Here is a 19,484-nt window from a genome sequence, read left to right as displayed (position 1 = left end):
CATAAATCTGGAATTCAAAACTTTTATATGTAGAAAGTACAAAAATGTTGAAAAATAATCTTTTCAATATACACAGCATAGCATTATTTACAAGTAATTTTTAAGAACTTTCAGACATTCAAAATCCAATACTACATTTTATATATACTACAGTATTATATATGTAAAATAACTGGTAAGTTTACTATTATATGAAAAAAAGTGGCAGAAAATTAAAAATTTTTCAAAATTAAAAAATTATAAAATTAAAAATGTATAAAAATATTTTTGAATACTTATTATCAGCCCAATTTAACATTAAAAATGCATATATATATATATATGTACCTTTATCATTCAATTCAATGTTAATTATTATACTTATCAATTCAATTAAATATAATTATACTATTCAATTAAATATAATTATTAATTATACTTATTTCAATACAGATTTTTGTCTCTAAAAGATTGTGTTTATAAATGATTATCAAGCAAAAAATTCTTTCAAAGTTAGATATTTTAATTAAAAATTTTTACAACCACATTTTCACATATAAGTATAATTAAATATAACAAGTTCATAGTGAGTGAAATCCATGTATTATATTTAAGGTCAAAATTTAAATATGAAATATGAAGAAATATTTTTTTTTATATTTCTTTTTACTATCAACTTACAAGTGAAAATTCATCTTTACATCCTTCTATAACATCCTTCATGCAGAGTTTAAAGATAGAACAAAAAATATTTTTTTTTTTTCATCAATATTAATACTGAATATTTTCTAGTATTAATTTATCGTCAAATCAATATTTTGCGCTCAACTTAAAACATTTCTATTTTTGTCCAAAAATTGAATTAAGCAGTTTATATAAAAACTCTTTAAAAAAAGTTTTTATTGTAAAATATTTAAACAGATAAAAATGAATAACATAATTAATCGCATATTAAATGCATAGATAGATATAAGATAAAATTAAATCGAATTTAAATATATTTTGATATAGCATGAGTAGTAAATTCATTAAAGTATTTGTTTCATATTTTATATAAATCACTGCCAGTCTTAAACATAACTTTCGCAAATATTGCTTTTTAGATAAAAGTAGTTTTTAAACAAAACGTACAAAATCTTATATTGTATATTTAAATGATCTCACAAGTGTGGCGGTCAAGGATGCTGATTTAATAGTGCACGCGCAGCCATAGCGAGCATTTTCATGCGACGCGTTGATCGATGATTCGGATTATTTGCTACAAATGCAGCCAATTGATTTTGTAGAGTTATTAGCACGGTGCCCATATGTTCTCGTGTTACAGGATCAGTTGGATCTAAATTTAATATTGCTTCTTCTAGCCACCTGTGTATACAATAAAGAAATATGATTCTTGTTTATATTTTTACAAATAGGACAAAAATTGTCCTATTCTTATATTATGTCAATCGATATGATTTATATAATCTAAATTAAAGGAATATAATTACCTATGTTTTAGTTCTGTACGATGTCCTAAATCAGCAGATAACTGCTGTACAAGCGAAAGAATCACAGGTTGCTGTAAGATACATCTAGAACCTTGTCCCTGAACTCCTGGACACGAAAATACTCTCGAAGGTTCCGTTTTTTCGCATACTAATACTACTAATCCTAAATCGCTTGCACTTAAAGCCTGTTGAAAAGCAGCATTTAATTGACCTCTTTGAAGAAGAGACATGACACGTGCTTGAGCATCAGCTACAGCAGCTACAGGTATAGCAGGTGTTGTAGCTCTTGATCTGTAAATTGAGAAACATTTATTGAAATTTTTATCTGCATCTAATTAGTAATTCTAAACTTCGAGTTTGCGACATATCCCTTACCGCGCACTAGAAATTTCTGTAAGCTGCTGACTCAGATTTTCTCGTATGGAATCACGAATTGCTCGAATGGTACTATCTTGTGTTGTCGTTAAAATTCTATTCAGTTCAGTTTGTAATTCTTCACGTACTGATGTTGATAATGCTTCACTGAGTTGTTCATTGCGATGCTGACATTGCTTCTCGACGATGGTATCAATATGTTGTAGATCTATGTAAAGAGATATCATGTACATAAAACATTAAAGAGACAATTATTCTTATAATGATAAAATACATATACTATTTACATTCATGAGTGCCTTTAATAAAGATATCTTGAATTTGCTTAAACATAACTTGGCAAATCTTTTCCATGCCAGGTAAAATAAAACTTGTGAATATTTCTTTAAAGGCAACGTCCAGAGCAGGTTTAGCTGCATTTGCAGCTGTCAAAGCTAAGGCATCTTTTACACGCGCACTGTTTATTAATTCAGTTATATTCTTCTGAAAGAGTTCATCCATTTGATTCGCGTCTAATCTCATTTGATGTTTTAAAGGCATTATCATTTCTTCAATTGTACGTGGCAAGATACTTTCAATCTTATCTTTGATCGTTGTTTCGAATGTGTTTAGAAATTCATGTTGACGCGCCATTTGATTGTACAGAGTTTGTTCTAGACTTGCATTTTGTTGCTGAGATATTCTCGCCAATGCAGATTCTATTCGCGTGGATGGCGATTCTTCTCGTAATCTGATTACCTCTGTCCGCAATTCTTTTATTTCTTGGTACTGGTCTTGAATTATTTCTAAAACAGATTTCAATTTGTTATTCAATTCGACATTATTGATATCACTATTCGGTCGCCACGATGTTCCAGTATCATCGATTGAAAGAGATATCGCTTTCGGCTCATCTTTCGCCTTTTGTCTTTGTAAATTATTCTCATTATTCTCATCAGAAAATTCCTCCGATTCCTGCATAGCATGTACATTTACATCTTTGAGCAAGACCATTGGGATATTAGACCAATCTTCGTCGGCGTTTGTTTTTGTTTCTGATTTGCTATCAATTTCGGTTTCTTCGTCTGGTTTAGTAAGAGACAAAATTTCTCTTACTTCTCTAGAAGGACTGCTACCACAACTAGCAGGGGTCTGCTCCTCCATCTCGTCTTTTGCAAGTGGTGGATCAGATACGTTCAAAGCTTGCACTGCTTGTGCAAGAGAAGGACTGTTGGATAAAACTTTTCCTAATTCCGGGCTTCCAGAATTAGACTCTAGTTCGTTATTCTCTTTTTTTGCAGGTGAACTAAACGCATCGGGTGTCATCAGATTTAAGCCACTGGTATTATGATTAATCGTTGTTTCAATTGTAGTGGATAAAGAACGTTCTCTCTCGCAATTCTCACCGGAAATACCATTGTGAGTGACGGTTCCCATATCCGGCAAATCTTCGGAATAATCTAACGAATCATGAGTAAGTGTATCTATAAGATAATTGCCACTTGCTTGTGAAGCAGGTTTAAAGGCAATGTGACACTCTTGTAAAGATTTTGGTTGAACTAGATACATGTAAATGACAAGTTGTTCATCGTTTTCTTCAATCTCTTCACATGTACATAGGTCTTCTAATGATTCGCCATTCGATCGAATCTTGCGTTGATCGGCATCGACGATTCCAAAACTTAGAATAGGATATGGCAGGAGAAACTCTGATACCGTGCTTATGCAAGCCAATGCTTCACCTTTGTCTTTTGAAAGACTTAATATATATAAAATTTTATTATAAATATCCGATAGGAATAGATATCCGGCACTAAGATCTAAGCCTGCTTTCAACACTGGCATTTTACCAGTAGAAGGATTTGGGGCAAACTTAATCGTTTGTAAACAACTCCACACTTCGCACGACCATACTTTCAATTCTGAATTATTGTCACATCCTGTCACAGCAAACCTCCAAAACTGAACACTGAGAAATAAATAGTAACACTTTTATTAGTCCATTTAATAAGTGAATCTATACATATTAAATTGAATTAATATCTTTAAAATACTCACTCGGGTTGATAATGCTTGTGATCATCGAGGAAAAATAGGCAGGAAATAGGTCGTCCTCCATGAGGTTTCCATTGATGTAAGCAACGTGGTTGTGGTTGGCCATTGTGTGAATTATTATGCAGGAAGACCTGGAAAAATTTTACTTCTCCATCTGTACTAGCCGTCGCTAAAGCAGTACCGTCTGGACTAAGTGTTGCTTCAATAATTGTTCCTGAGTGTTGATCAATTTCCATCATCCCTCCGCTTTCTTTAACAGCTGGATTTGTTATCTGACAGAAGAAAGAGGATAAAAATATTTTTCAATTGTGTATTTTCACTTAAGTGTAGTCAAACTGTATACTTAAATATACCTCTATTGATCTAAATCTTGATGCCACCATTGCAACAGACCATAATTCAACTTTAGAACCACGAGTGAGAACTAATAATTTTGATACTTCATCTCCATCGGAAGCATCATCTTCTGGGATATATGGACACCAAATTACTCGATGACTAGTTGGAGAAACATCTTCCGCATCTACTTGTAATACTAAACTGCATAATAATTCAGATGGTGTTGGTTCAATTGTATGTATAAAAAGAGATCCTGTATAATCGATACAGGCAAGAATCGCATTTGAAACATGGGCGAATGCAAGATCTTGAATAGCACCACGCATTCCTCGTAGTAGAGCCCTATGTTCCAACTCTTTATATACAACACGAACTAATGCACCACCAGTACCAGTAACTAAAAGATAGAAAAAAATTTAAATAGAAATATAATAACTTAAGTATAATAACTTAATCAAATTTTTTCTAGATATATAAATATTTAATTAAAGAATCAATTTTAATAATTGAAACAATTGTATATTAAGTAAAGCAGGAGATATTTTGATTACATTGGCAAAAAATCATAAATAGCAAATCAATAATTCTCTAAAATATTACCTCCTTTTATGCCATAGGCTAAATATTTTCCAGATACATGAACAGCCAGCAATTGGCCAGTATAAAGATGATGATCCCAAGTAAAGTCAACGATATTTTTCAGTTTTACTTTTGAGCTACCGTGATCATGATCACCAGGGGAAGGAATAATAGTTACATTTGTGCTACATAATTCTACTGAATGTTGATCCTCTCGTCCATTGAACTCCCTGCAGGAACAGAATATTATATATACAATTCTTTTTATACAAAATAAACTTATTTTATATATTACGGTCATTAATTTTTCTCTTAAATATAAAGAAAAAAAGTCAAATATAAATGCAAAGAATACATCAATGAAAGAATATGCTATTATAGCATTCACATGGAAATTTGAGATAGTTGAAATACAATATTCGAGATAAGAGCTATAAAACCATGATACATACAATTTACCGCTCGATGCAATATATCTCAATTTTCCACATAAAATGTTATATAAAAAAAAAAAAATGGCTTAGAAATGTAAGTTTGTAAAAAGCAGAATAGAGACAAATTAATAAACAGATAAGTTATAATCATTTTACAGTGTGACAAACATTGGATTTTTAAAATTTTGGACAATCTTCCCTTATCTCTATATTTTTACAAGAGAACTGAATAGAGGAGCTATAACAATTGTGTAATAATGTCTGCATTCGGTCTTGCCATTTAGTGAGACAAAACCCATGTATATACCATATATATTGTCAAAGCGTGCGTTCGATTTCTAGGAGATGCTTACACTGTTTGCTCGTAGTGGAGATGCCTCAAATTGCCCTCCCCGGTTTTACTCATCTCGCCAGTCGCGTTCCTGCAAAATAACGATTTAACGAAATTCCACAGATTATACGCGCCCGGCTCGTCCAAGCGATTCCTAACCTTAACCAGTGTAATCGGTATATGTAACGTGCCCCTTCCCCCCTCTCCTCCCCTCCCCTCCCCACGAGATTCGATATATTATAAACTGGCTCTCATACGCACCTCTCAGGCATAAATGCTGCTATGTCGCTCGTTCAAGAGACGAATATGATCAATCGAGCAGTTGTGCGTTCATCACCGACAGGTCGTCGTGATATTCGTGCGCACGCGAGGTCAATTTAGAAATTTCAACGAGAGCGAAACGTCAGACGGCTCTCGTCCATTTGTCAGTAAGCAAAGTGGAAACCAGTGTCGTTCACAAGGCCTTTCGTTTGATACTGTACTCACACTGACGTTGACTCATGCGTGACTGATATTAGATTGATATGTATCTTAAAGGCCAATATCACATTTGTACGATGGAAAGATCATCCATGCCGATTGGCTGTCCGCTAGAGAATTTCTAGGGCTTCGAAGGTTTCTCGCAGTAGTAGCCAATGAGCGCGTTCGACGCGACGCCTGTCGTTCGATGAAATGTCATCCACGCTGTTACGTCATGAAGCGCCAAAGCATGCGCGCGTAAGCATTTTTGAACGGTAAAAATACACAATTTTTTGTATTCCGTTGTATATAACGTTATCGGATTTCGTTTATTTAAGTAATAAGAGAATAGTTAATTGTATCCCGGTGAAGTCGACAAAATGTGTATGTATAGCGCGCAGATATCATCCGATGAAATAAGAAATACAATAATGTAAAGCTCCCTCCGCGTATGTACAAGATTCGAAATATCGCGTCGCCATCATGGCGGAAAGTGTGAAAGTGCGCGAGGATAAAGTCGTCGTCGGATGCGGTTTTAATACGGTTTTTGTCACGGAATGAGGTATTTCTGTCTAATCAACATTTTAATTGAAGATTTTTAACACGTTTAAAGTCTTTTTCTTGCGATCTACAAAGATTTTACCCTTTGTTTTAGACAATTGCCATGACGATTGGACGCTTCGATATTCGTACCGTGCTGATTAACTCTGCTTGGTAAGTGTTATATTAAATATATAAAAGAAATATGAAATATATATTCTCTCTCTTTTTCGAATATATATATATTTTCTTTTTTTTAAATGCATCTCGTTTACAATATACAAATGAAAGAGGAAATTTGCTTAATCGAATATAACAATTTCCATTTAAGAAAAAGATTTCTAAGAAGAGCTTTAGAGATGTAACGTAAAAAGTATAAAAATTGAAGAAAATCTTAAAAAAGTTAATAGGGTAATGAGAATTTTTTTTAAATTTGAGAGAAAATTTTCACTTGTAAAAAATATATAACATATTTAGAAATTAAAGAGAGAGAAATATATATTTAAAAATTAACTCTCTGGCAAGTGTTAAATGTACATATGATAAATTCTTAAATATCTGATATATACGCATTTAAGTCGGAAAATTATTTGCGCCATGCGAATATTTCTATCTTTATTCGATAAGATAAACGACAATTGCTTCGAAATTCTGAAATATTGAAAAATCATTAATAGGAAAAATATACGTGATATAAATTTACACTTTATTTCTTATGTTATATTACACTATAGACAGGCTTTTTTCATTCGCGTACGTGTCTATCCTTTGGAAAATGGCAGTAGTGCTCAAACGTACATAGACCCAAAAAAAGATGGCAGTAAATTCAGCTAATGTCGGATATTCGTAAGTAGCGCTTAACAACTATAACGCATACGTTTCGTATATCAGACGTATTTGCGGATCACCATCGAAAGCGAGAGGAGAAAAGTGTGAATCGGACTGTAATATATTATATGTAATAATAATTAAATAATCTCAATAATGCTCTCAATAATGCTCAATATTTGCCCGATTATTAGCGACATAAAAGGTTCAAAATCTCCTGTAATTTGCTACGCATTTTAGTCGTACGAAAAATAAAAAAATTGAAAGGAAATTACAGGCAAATTTGTTATTCTAAAATAAATTGTTAATTTATATCTAAATTTATAAAATTATGTGCACTGCTGTTATCTATTTTGTCTTTAATATACTAATCTCTTCAGGAATTTTTCTTGTTTGAAATTCGTTAATGGTCCGAAAAAGAATTGCAATTTTAGCATAAATTTTCATCCTAATCTTATAGATATTTTTTTTATTATTATTATATATATTGTATGTTATTTGTTCTACATATCAATCTTGCAAAATCAGTTGATTTATTTATATTTTGCTTTAGAATCATGCATGTGTGTGTGTGAAAATTTTGCAATAAAATTCTATTTTATAACTTTTATGTATACTTTGTCCGATTCACGCTTTGCTATTGTACGTATTTTCTTTACGATAAAATAGCTACATGTTCTTGAGATACTGAATATTCGCTAGATTCTTCTTGGAATATCGTTCACATATAATACGGCATTTATCTTCTGACTTTTATCTCGGGAACTATTTAGAGATTTGTTGCCGTAAATTGTGCATTCGAATTTCCAAGTTCTCAAGCAAATATCTTACTTTTCGTACTGCCGCATAAATGAGTAAATTTTTTGGGTCTTTTTACATCATATATAATGTTACACAATGACAAAGCACACTGAGACACTGCGCCAATCCAATAGAAAAACAATATCGTCGTTATTGTGCCGTTAATATTCACATGTCAAATGGACCGCAGGGATAGACTCCTGTTTGTCCTCGCGACGATTTTTCATTTTCCTCTTCATTTTTTATTCCCCTAAAATTTGATCACTAATAGATAACAACTCGAAAATTAAGACTTTTTATTGGTTACAAGTTTCATTTGTTAAGCGTAATATTTCGATTACTCTAATCAACTATAATCAACCGCATTAATCGTCACGGAAGATTGCGATAAAAAACAATGACGATTATGAGCGATCAGTGCTTGGAAAAAGACTAAATCATCTACTTTGCGGAAGTAATATTGTACTTTGAATCATCATAAATGTAAATTCTATACTATTTTACTTACACGGTATTTTCGTTTTTAAATCAACTAATTGTCACATTTCATTAATTTATTCCGCATAGTAGACGCAAGTAAAATCTAGATAGCCGCGAGAGATGACGGTTTAAGCATCTTACAAAAGATTAAAATCTCGGTCTGCACGAAGATATGAAAATTTAAAATCGTCTTTGTTTATATATATCGAGATGGTCCCTGCGGGATTTTAAATCGTATTTACTATATTATTCCTCTTTGGCTGCATATATGTGTATATATATATATAATTACAAAAACACATAAAATTTCGTTTCACTACTCATTAGATTCAAGATTGATACATATCTCAGATTTCATATTACATATTAACAAAATGCGTTTAACAAGTGCATGGAAATAGAATTCATATGATTTAATAAACAGCACATTTAATAAAATTACAAAAACAAAATTTCGTTTCGCTACATTAGATTTAAAATTGATATATTATACATTAACAAAATGCGTTTAACAAGTGCATGGAAATAGAATTTATACGATTTAATAAACAGTACACTTAATGGCTAGATTGGCTACTTCTTTTTTTAACATTTACGGAAATACTAAAAAATGAATCGCCCAATAGTGTTATTGATATATAAAGTTTTAATCGAAGTAACTGTAGCAGAGAATAAGGAAAAGTGCTTCGAAGCATTCTATTACTTAACAGTATAGGGCCATCAAGAGTATATAAAATACAGGCGCTCGTACGCGTAATAAGAGAACATATATCAATGAATTTATGAAAAATTTACTTATAGTTCTTTACAAGCACAAAGTGCAAAAATAGTAGTATATGAAGTAGTATATGAAAAATATGAAGTATATATATGAAAAGTAATAATTACAATCATCAAAAATGATATAATAAGTGTGACATAAAAACACAAATTATATTGTATTTATTATCGAGAATTATAATCTGCATGTGGGTTAAATGATATCTATTAATTCTCTAACTCGTGATTCATGATTTCTCATAAATGTTAACAACCAAACAGCACACATTACAACGTGCTACGCAACCGCACTCGCTCGTTGATATGCTTATGATATATTGCTCTGACTTATAAAGTATATGAAAAATAAATAAATAAATACATTGAATAAATAAATAAATAGATCCTGATTTATATCTAAGCGTTTACGACTAAGCCTTACAAAAAACTTAGAATTAAGAGAGGAAGGTATGTGACTCGTGAGATTGACGGACGGATTCGTGCAAAGGAGAACCAGAATTAGGAATATATCACGTATCACGTAAGCGAAAATATGTCGACCAGTCCAGTCCAATTGTTTGCCCATCCTTTCTACGCTAAAAGTGCTAATTGTTCGGCGATAGATCTTGAAAGAATTATATCCACATACGCGCTCTAAATTGAAGTAGTTGTTACAACTCCACTCTCGTTTGCACGACACCGCACAATTCGCCGTGTCAATGTGTTGTTTATTTCTTGCATAAATATGTGCGCCAGTCGATTTGCACACATATAAAAAGCAGCAGAATTCGGAAAGCTCTCGCCGAGCAATTGATGACTTGCGCGAAGTAACTTGACTCTTAATTGAAAGGGCGACATCTTTGCAAACGAGTTTATTTTCGCTAAATCTGAAAGATACTTTAATCACAATTTCTTTTTTATTAATATTAATATAATCTCTATCGATTCGCAGCTGAAAGGCAATACGTAAGTTAAGCGACAGAATTATTATCGTATGGCGAATTGATCCTTTTCCGCTCGATATTTTTATTTCGCCAATTGAGAATTAAAAAATGATCGAAAATTGCTAGCATTCAAGGCTTAAAGACAGTCGAGCCTACCGCTTGGCATATCTAAGACTAAGACATAAAATTCCGTTTAGTTTGAAAAATACTGTACATAAAAATACCTATGACGCGTTGACGCTCGCGTTCTTCGTGTTTAAATGAGTATCTGAGCTCGCGTTCTTCGCATTTAGATGAAAAGCTGCGACTACGTATGAAATCGATACAGCTGTCATAATAAAGAGGATTAAACGTGCCGGACAATAACAAGACTGGATTAGAGATTGAGTTAGAATTGATCTTTTCACTCGATAGAATCCATCCTCCTTCGCTAAAAGCGTAAAGCTTATTGTATTCATCTCCTTAAAAACCGGAAGAAGCCTTTACCCTTGTCTGGCGGTGGTGCCATCAACATTGGTACTTGATTTTTATGTGTGATGCGAATCTATATCAGAGAACCATTTTCATTCAATTTGCAACTTGTTCAATATAAAAATAAAATGGTACATTACATATATAATATTATGATATAATAAACTAAGAGTACAAAATAAATAAGAGTACAAAAATATTCATTCTAAATAATTCATTTATAATAAAGTTTTAATAAATTCATTTACATAATAAAGTTTTATGCAGTGCGAAATATCTTTTGATAAAAATTCAAGATAAATTTATATTTATTATAAAACAAAATTTAATAAAAATTACTGAAAACATATTTCCGTTCCGTTCTCTCTAATTAAGCCGGTAGAACTTTTTCATGTGAAAAATATCATGCTAAAATATACGTTCCGCTTATTTTAGTATCGTACTAAATATTTATATATTTCACTATTCGTTTCAGCTCACCGTGCAAGGACCTTGCATCCAAGGTTCTCCGTCGATTTGCATGGGGAATCGTTTGCTTGTAATGATAGTGACGCTGCTGCATTGGGCTAGTCTTCTACCGGAATGTCGCAATCCAGTCTTCACTTGACCCATGTGCAAACAGTTCTCCAAACCGATTACTTCTATGAGATTATCCCCGATGTCTGCCGGTAAATACATAATATCATCGAAAAAGGTAATTCTTCAAATATATTCTATTTATGCTTGTGACATTTTATGCACACGAATGGGATGCAAAAATACATTTATTAAATTGTTCGTGCTTAATTGATTATTTCTTGCACGTTAAATGAATAACTCACCTTGAATCGCGGCGGTGAGATCTACGGAATTGAAACTACTGGTACTAAGTTCTTTATCCGGTCGCTTTTTTCGTTTACCAAGACGATGCCGCGTATGATGTTCACCCCAAAGATTCGAACCTCCATGAGTGAAAGGAATGTTTAGCAATGCGACTCCTTGCAAAGATGGCCCATGCGCCAAATCTAGAGGTGTACCATCGCACTGCAATCGATGAAATGTCACGAATTCCATTAATTCCATGAAATTGATTGAACGATTACAAATTCATCTATTGCGTATTCGAAATTATAAAATAGATACGATTGATTAATTAATATATCTGAATATCGAGTATTTGATATTCGATGTACTAGTTTACTAATCGAATGAAAAATTATTAATTTATGCTTACGATTATTTCGAGATCTTCGTGAAGGTTTTTGCAACTGGCAGCAAACTGTTCCGTAGTTGCGTATTCAAAGTACCACAGCTTATTTTTCATTCTGCTATTAAATTTCTCGGGATTTTTCTCTCTTTCCATATGGAACTTGACGCAAATGGCAGCGTCAACGCCTACCGAGAAATAATTATTAATGATATTGTACGGTATACTGTCTTGATTCGGTTTCTTCTCGTCCTTTTGATCCGAAACTTCTATTTGCCAGCGATCCATCATTACCTGCGTCGCTTTTTCTATTTTCTGCGAATCATTTAGATTTCATATAGCGAATTCTTACAGCAATCTCTGATATGGCGCATTAAATAAGTCACATATTTTTTAAACAATAATGTGTAAAAAATAAAAATAATTTCTCACAATTGGAATATTATTAAAATATTAAAAATATATATAGCTTACTTTACCTTAAGCACTTTGTGCACTGCTTCTCCTTCGTAACCACCACCCCAGCGTAAACACCTTGCGAGATCATTTCCTGTGCCGAGAGGTATAACGCCAACGGCAGGTTGTTTTTCAAATTGCACACGATCTGAATTAAATAGTAGTAAAAGCACTGATTACAATGCCATTAAAACTTACATTAACATTAAATAACATCAATATAATATTAATTAACGTTAATGTTTTATTAAGGCAGCATCAAAATAATAACTTATTTTTCGTAATTAGTTAATCAAAAATCTATTAAATTTCATTTCTAATTTATATGGATGATATTCGACGAAGTTCCGTAATTTATTATTGAATTTATATATAATTTGTACAATTTATATCTAACACGTAACATATTACAAAATTTATTAAAAAACCATTTTTATTCGCATTTTCTACAATATTCAATAACACTTCTATTCGTTTCACAAGTTTTTCGATAAATTTAATTAAATAAAATAAAATAATAAAATAAATATTTTTAATATTTCATAAATTTTTTATAAAATAATAACAAATATTAAATAAAATAATAATCAAATAAGATATTATTAAATCATGATGCATTACCCATCGTTTCTAAAACCCAGCCAACCGTTCCATCGCCGCCACAACAGATTACTTTAAAATTCTCCACATCCTTAAACATTTGCAAACCCTGCATAGGTCCACCAATTGCTAGATTATGGACCTGTCGAGGGTTCAAAATGTATTGAAATTTTCGTAGCATTCGCTCTCCTTGTCGGCCACCCGATTTTGGATTTATGAATACTAAGAGCGGTATCGTGTCGTCCGGTGGTGAAATTTGAAAAGACATAGCTGGTTGTTGACTCGAACTACCGCAGCTTAGGAAACCACCCTATTAAGTTCATTACATTTACTCGTGTTGCAGAATATGTTTATTCTATTATGGTCCCATTGAATTTTATTTTCTTATTTCGTTATTTTCTTTAAACATTTTTCTTAATATTATTTTCTTCAAATAATGTATTTTGTTAGTTAAAAATATTCTACCGCGTTTTAAAATTAAAATCTTTTACAAAAGAGTTAAACAAGTTATAATTTTTCCAATAATTAAACATATAAGTAGGAAAGTATTTCATGTATGTTCTTTCTTTTATACGAAAAGGGCACGTAATGAGACAATTAATGCGGATCATTATATTGCACTTACGGAGCTGACCGATGAGTTATCTTGACCGTGTTTGCTACCTCGTTTGCTGTCCCTCGATAACGATCTTTGTCTATCTAGCACAACGGGACAAATCGCTGTAGGTGGAAGGATATGTACCGCATGCTCTCCAAGCGTACATTCCGCTCGTACTTGTGATGCGCATCTATTATGCAACTGCAACATTCCCATGGAAATATCCATACAGTTATAAGTATCCTCATCCATTATCGTTTTAATTAATAAAAATTTCATATCTACAACATTCTCATATCTATATTTAACATATCTCATATCTATAACATTCTAACTGCGTACTATTTAAATTAAAATATTTTTACTTGCATTATCTAATTATTTAGTTTTAAATAAATGAACTTGTTAAAGAAGATATAAAGAAAAAAGTAATATAACATAATTAAATACACAAAACATTTTCTCTTTTAATTACTAAATTTATATATATATATATATATATATATATATATATATATATATATATATATACATATATTTTAATGCTTGAGTTTTAAACCATATACTTAGAATATTCTTTTATTTTTTATATTGCTATAAATAAATTCTAATTTTTTTAATAATAAAATATAATTAATTGAAACGATATGTGTGATAGATGCCTATTGCCTTGTATTTTGTGTATCACTTTGATTATACTCACTGTTAATTGACACCATCTGCAATGTAATCCGGTGATGCCGTTGTAACTTTTGATCGTTTTTTTGCACTTGGAACATTTCCCGTGGCAATTACCTTCGACCCAATGATGAATCATTGTCTGGGATGTTTTTTTGCTTTTGACATAAGTGGCTATACAGGAGGCAGGCGCTCTTTGAACGCATCTCTCATGTACTGTGTATTTGCAAACTGAAAAAGAGAACTTGGTCATTTAATGATTGCATGTATCCGTTGATTTTGTTGCATTGTATGCACAAAATACGTACTTGTGTCCTATTTTTAGAGATATTGATTGCACAATTTTGTTTTATGCTAGCATCGTGAAATAGGAAAAATATTATGGATTTCTTATACTCACAAACGCAACAAAGTCCTTTTTTGCCGAGACCAACCAGCATATTTAGACAAAGATTGCAATACGCTGGTTTGCTGAAATGCTTCAATCTCCACAGATGATTCCCATCCTCTTTTACGTGGGAATCCAGACCCAGAAGAACCAAGAGAGGAATTGTTGTAAGACCCCCTCGTTTCCATTCCTCCAATGAGACTGTACCATCTGCATCGTAATCAATTTCTATCATCATATCCTGCAGGATCTGGAATATAAAGTTTTATTTCCCACTTATTGATCCCGTATATTCCAATTGCGGCAGCTTCGGCAAATTTCTTATAATTTTGTTGATATCTTCTTAGAATAGAAAATTATTATTGGATTTATTAATAGGAAGATGATTTTCCAATCTTCAGAATAGTTCGTTAATAGTTAGTTAAAAGCTCTTTTCCTGCTTACCGGTTTCAGCTCTGTGACATCCCAGCCGAGATATTCCGCGACATTCATCATTTGATTCACGATGCAGTCCATCTCCTAAAACCGCATGATAATAGCATTAGTAACAATGAAATAATAAATAAATGTTCATATCATATTTCTACTGACATAGTGTTAAATTATATATATTATTTTATTTATGTATAATTTAATTTTATTAAATTATCAAATTCCATATCGCTTAAAAAATATGTATAAATCGCGTATATTAAGATATATCGATCATCTTCCTTCTTTGAAGGACGTTTCATACATTTTATATCGAGAGAATTACACGATTTTAATATATCTTTGATTAAAAACTCTTTTTTGGCCGCTTATTTGCTGTAGCTGAACAGATCTGAATAAAGTAGTGGCTTCGCCTCATTTTTAATAACGTCTACCTTTCCCACGATTCCGCTATCGGTACCGTGAATATTTATCAACGCGACGCACAATTTGTACATCGTGATATGAATGATTTATTCAACATGGAACTCATTATGTGAACGATGCCGACCGTCGTTTTCCCAACATCCTTCTCGGCCGCAATTTCATGTCGACGCGTAAATCTCGCTCCTGCTGTATATTCTATCGATGCATCAATATGCACACGTATCTAATCCCTTACTGAGTGACGAATACATTGAACGTCACAATCAATTCCACATGTAAAATGCTTATTTGGTTCTTTCGAAATTATATTACGAATATTTTAAAATTATATTACGAGTATTTTAAAATTAAAATGCTTTGTGAAACAATGAAATTTCTGTGAATATTCTGCAAATTTTGTAAAAAAATAGATATTTATCTTAATTATTTTAAATACAAAAAAATAGTAGAACAATATTTTGTATTTAATTAATTTTGTATTTAATTAAATTTTGTATTTAATTTATTTTTAAATTAATCGATATTAATATTTATTTCTTTATTTATTAATATTCTGTCAATTAGAAAAACACTATACTATATTACATTGCTACTTTTATACTGATTATATTTTAAAAAATTGTTGATATATTGCAATTAGATAATATTAACAGTTTATAATTTCATTGTTATACACAAAAATAACATTAATCAATTCATTCACATAGTTTTTCTGATCTCTCAATTACGAAGAGGTCAATGATGCGCGTCACTAAAGCAACGGAAATTACGCTCGTTCCACATAATTCACGTTGTAACGGATCGCAGAGGGTACATGTCAATTGACGTGCCTATTATGGGTGCGGTCAACAGAGAGTATATGGAACAAGTATTTATCTCTTCTATTAATATCACAACTAAAGCTATTCTATACCGCTATTATTACTTAAGCAGCAAAGGTCAATCTATTTTCATCGGAAAAAAGTCAGTTTTGCTGATATCTCTAAATTATTTTATAATCATAATTAAATTGAAATTATTTTAAAATAATTACCAGTAATATTTTATCATGTGTTATTTATCTATCGTTTGTAATTATTTCAATATTGCGCAATGACACGACTTTTATTCGATTTCTATGATGACATTACTGTATAATAATTAACAAATATTTTCACTTTATGCAAGCGGCATGTTAAATATTGCATTACACACATGTCGTCGTGATGCATTCATATTAACAGATAACAACCGCTCTTTACTCACGTTCGTGTCAAGGACACCGTTCCCATCCGTATCATACAGCCGGAACATGACTGAAAAAAGAAAGCATCACCGAGTTAACACAAGCCGAAATTGCCGCGCAACAAGTTGCAGCTGCACTACAAGTTTAAGCGAGATAGACTTGTAACAACTGTGGCAGAAAATCGAGGATGACTGCTGGCCGACACGCGAGTCTCCTCGTAAATTTTGTTTGTCATTCTCATTCTTTCTAGTATGGACTTTTCAATTTTTTTCTAAAGGCCAAATGTCCAATGATTAATATAAAAGCAGTTACATTCTTCTAAAATTTTTTGTTCAAGAAAATCATACGTATGGCAAAAAGTTTCTTTTTTTTTTAATTTTTGTCTTTTATGCCATTATTATTTTACAAGTGAGTTCTTTCGATATTTTTTCGAAGACATATATTGAAAAAATCTAATATCTTTCGCGATTATTTAAGAAAAGCAAATATGCAATTTTTATAGGAAGAAACGCGCGTTGAATGTTCAAGTTGAAATACTCTCATGATGATATTATATATTTCGGGAAATAATTTTTTCGCTATTTAATATATGCATGCGTGTGAAACGATGTTTCGATGAAGTTATTCTAAAAACAAACCGGACTCCATTAATTTACATTGATGTGTTTTTAATTATTCAGAAACAATCACGCAACCATTACAGCTTTTTAATCTCGGCCATAAAAACAACGCACACCTATTTAAAAGCATCGTTGATCTTCTGCTAATGAATTATTCGGGATGAAAGCTCGCGATGTTTCATATATTTCAAGATGATCGTTGTCTTTGTAGCAATTACGTACATTCCAGTTTATCCTCTGGTCTGCCGGCTTCCAGGAGAGAGAGGTAACAAACGATGTCTTTGAGACTGACTTTAACAGATTGGACATCTATTGTGCTCTGCTTTCTGACGAGATGCCTCATCTCTGCAAAATAGAAATTGATTTTCAACTCGAGTTGATATCAACTTATATTAACTTATATTTGTTGATCAATAAAGCATAAGACAATTTAATATAATATTATCTACAAAACAGCACAAATTTAAATTATAATTCATAAATTCATGTCACGTTTTAGAATGCATATTGTTATTTTATATTCCACTACAATACATACACAAGATATCAGACAATTATAGTTGTAGTGACTACTATTAATTTACAGAAGAATCCTAACCATGTTTTAAAAATTTTTTAATATATATATATATATATATATATATATATATATATATATATATATAATATATTATAATTATAAATATATATATATAAAATATAAAATATATAAAAATTTATATATATATATATATATATATATATATATATAAAATATAAAATAATATATATATATAAATATATATAAATATATTATATTTATAAATATATATAATAAATATATATAATTATATATATAAATATATATATATAAAATATAAAATATATAAAAATTTTTTAATATATATATATATATATTAAAAAATTTTTCAAACATATAGTTAGGATTCCGCTGTAAATTAATAGTCACTACAACTATAATTGTCTGATATCTTGCATATGTATTTTAGCGGAATATAAAATTATATATATATATATGAATATTTTATTTGTAAGACTGTTATTGAAATATCTATAGAAATTTTCGTTAATATTGCTTTCATTCAATTTTGGTTAAATGCAATTTTAATCGAGATTTTCTTTGATGCATTTCGTGGAAGAGCCGCTATATTTTCAAAAAGCATCAAGATGTCGGATAAAAGGAAACCCGCCAGACTTATGATACGATTGATCTGTCCTGTATTTCGCGGAAATTTCGCGGAAAATTCGCGATTCATTCGATCGTTAAATCGAAACGGAAAATCCAAAGCGATTTCCGCAAAACGATTGAATCGTATTTTTAGATAAACGTTCGCGTGGACTTGAGTAATTGTACCTAAAAGTCTAAAGAGAACCTGTTGCTTCGAGCGAGGTAGCACTGTTATCAATATATATAAGCGATTGAATTTATTATAATAGATTGTTAGACTGTAACGGCGGTCTGCGAGAGAGACAGAGGTCGACGACGCCTAACCCGTATTTCTGGATCGCCTATTTATATCCGTCGTGTTTAGTTTTGCATGAATCAACGTGGCTCTAACATCGATTGGATCGCCGTAGAAAAATTTATTCTTGTGTGTAGTGATTTTGAGACTCGATTTATGCAATGATTGAATATTAATTTCAATGAGGATTTTAATTCAGGATATCGAATAAAAAATGTGCAATCTTTATATTTAATTCGTGGCGGCTGATATATATTTTGGTTTTTATAATACAAAAAGATTGTAATTTTTGAAATCTCGTATGCATTCTAAATTATAATGTACGCATTAATTCGATAATAATTTAATTCATTAAGCATTAATTTTATCTTGAGATAAAAATTTTATTCAATGATCGCTATTATTCATATATTATCTATATACCTTGTCTCGAAAGATCTATAATTCGCGTGTATTCGAATAAGTTTTATTATTAAGCTATGATATCTCGATTAATAAGAAGAATTATCGTATCATCCCAATGATTCAATTTCTCTGTTTTTATTTTTAGGCGATGTCGCGTCCTACGA

General features: G+C 31.3%; 2 protein-coding genes across 5 annotated transcripts in view; both read right to left on the bottom strand.

The window, feature by feature from the left end:
- Positions 1–498: 498 nt before the first annotated feature.
- On the bottom strand, positions 499–6,062 carry Ge-1 (Enhancer of mRNA-decapping protein 4 homolog Ge-1). The gene is made up of 9 exons (XM_083081647.1): positions 5,823–6,062; positions 5,584–5,652; positions 4,818–5,026; positions 4,232–4,614; positions 3,882–4,150; positions 2,132–3,792; positions 1,845–2,052; positions 1,470–1,760; positions 499–1,344 (listed from the first exon to the last, which is right to left on the bottom strand). The coding sequence occupies exons 1-9, from the start codon at positions 5,831–5,833 to the stop codon at positions 1,155–1,157; spliced, it is 3,291 nt and encodes a 1,096-aa protein (XP_082937773.1). The 5' UTR covers positions 5,834–6,062; the 3' UTR covers positions 499–1,154.
- A 1,183-nt stretch (positions 6,063–7,245) lies between these two features.
- The window catches only part of Dgk (diacyl glycerol kinase 1), an 87,785-nt gene continuing 75,546 nt past the window's right edge, over positions 7,246–19,484 (bottom strand). For all 4 annotated transcript variants that reach the window (XM_083081118.1, XM_083081119.1, XM_083081121.1 and 1 more), the window contains 12 exons: positions 17,675–17,797; positions 16,853–16,902; positions 15,194–15,268; positions 14,762–14,999; positions 14,387–14,592; positions 13,711–13,884; positions 13,107–13,395; positions 12,509–12,633; positions 12,057–12,344; positions 11,665–11,866; positions 11,324–11,505; positions 7,246–10,916 (listed from right to left, as the gene is read on the bottom strand). In XM_083081118.1, the coding sequence (XP_082937244.1) occupies positions 10,827–10,916; positions 11,324–11,505; positions 11,665–11,866; positions 12,057–12,344; positions 12,509–12,633; positions 13,107–13,395; positions 13,711–13,884; positions 14,387–14,592; positions 14,762–14,999; positions 15,194–15,268; positions 16,853–16,902; positions 17,675–17,797 (2,042 nt within the window). In that variant the 3' untranslated portion in view covers positions 7,246–10,826. The remainder of the gene's footprint in view (positions 10,917–11,323; positions 11,506–11,664; positions 11,867–12,056; positions 12,345–12,508; positions 12,634–13,106; positions 13,396–13,710; positions 13,885–14,386; positions 14,593–14,761; positions 15,000–15,193; positions 15,269–16,852; positions 16,903–17,674; positions 17,798–19,484) is intronic.

This window comes from Camponotus vicinus, unplaced genomic scaffold (assembly GCF_025532165.1).
Source record: "Camponotus vicinus isolate PSW18456_S1 unplaced genomic scaffold, iyCamVici1.0 SCAF_11, whole genome shotgun sequence".
Classification (NCBI taxonomy): Eukaryota; Metazoa; Arthropoda; class Insecta; order Hymenoptera; family Formicidae; genus Camponotus; species Camponotus vicinus.
This window is presented reverse-complemented; position numbering and strand designations above follow the sequence as displayed.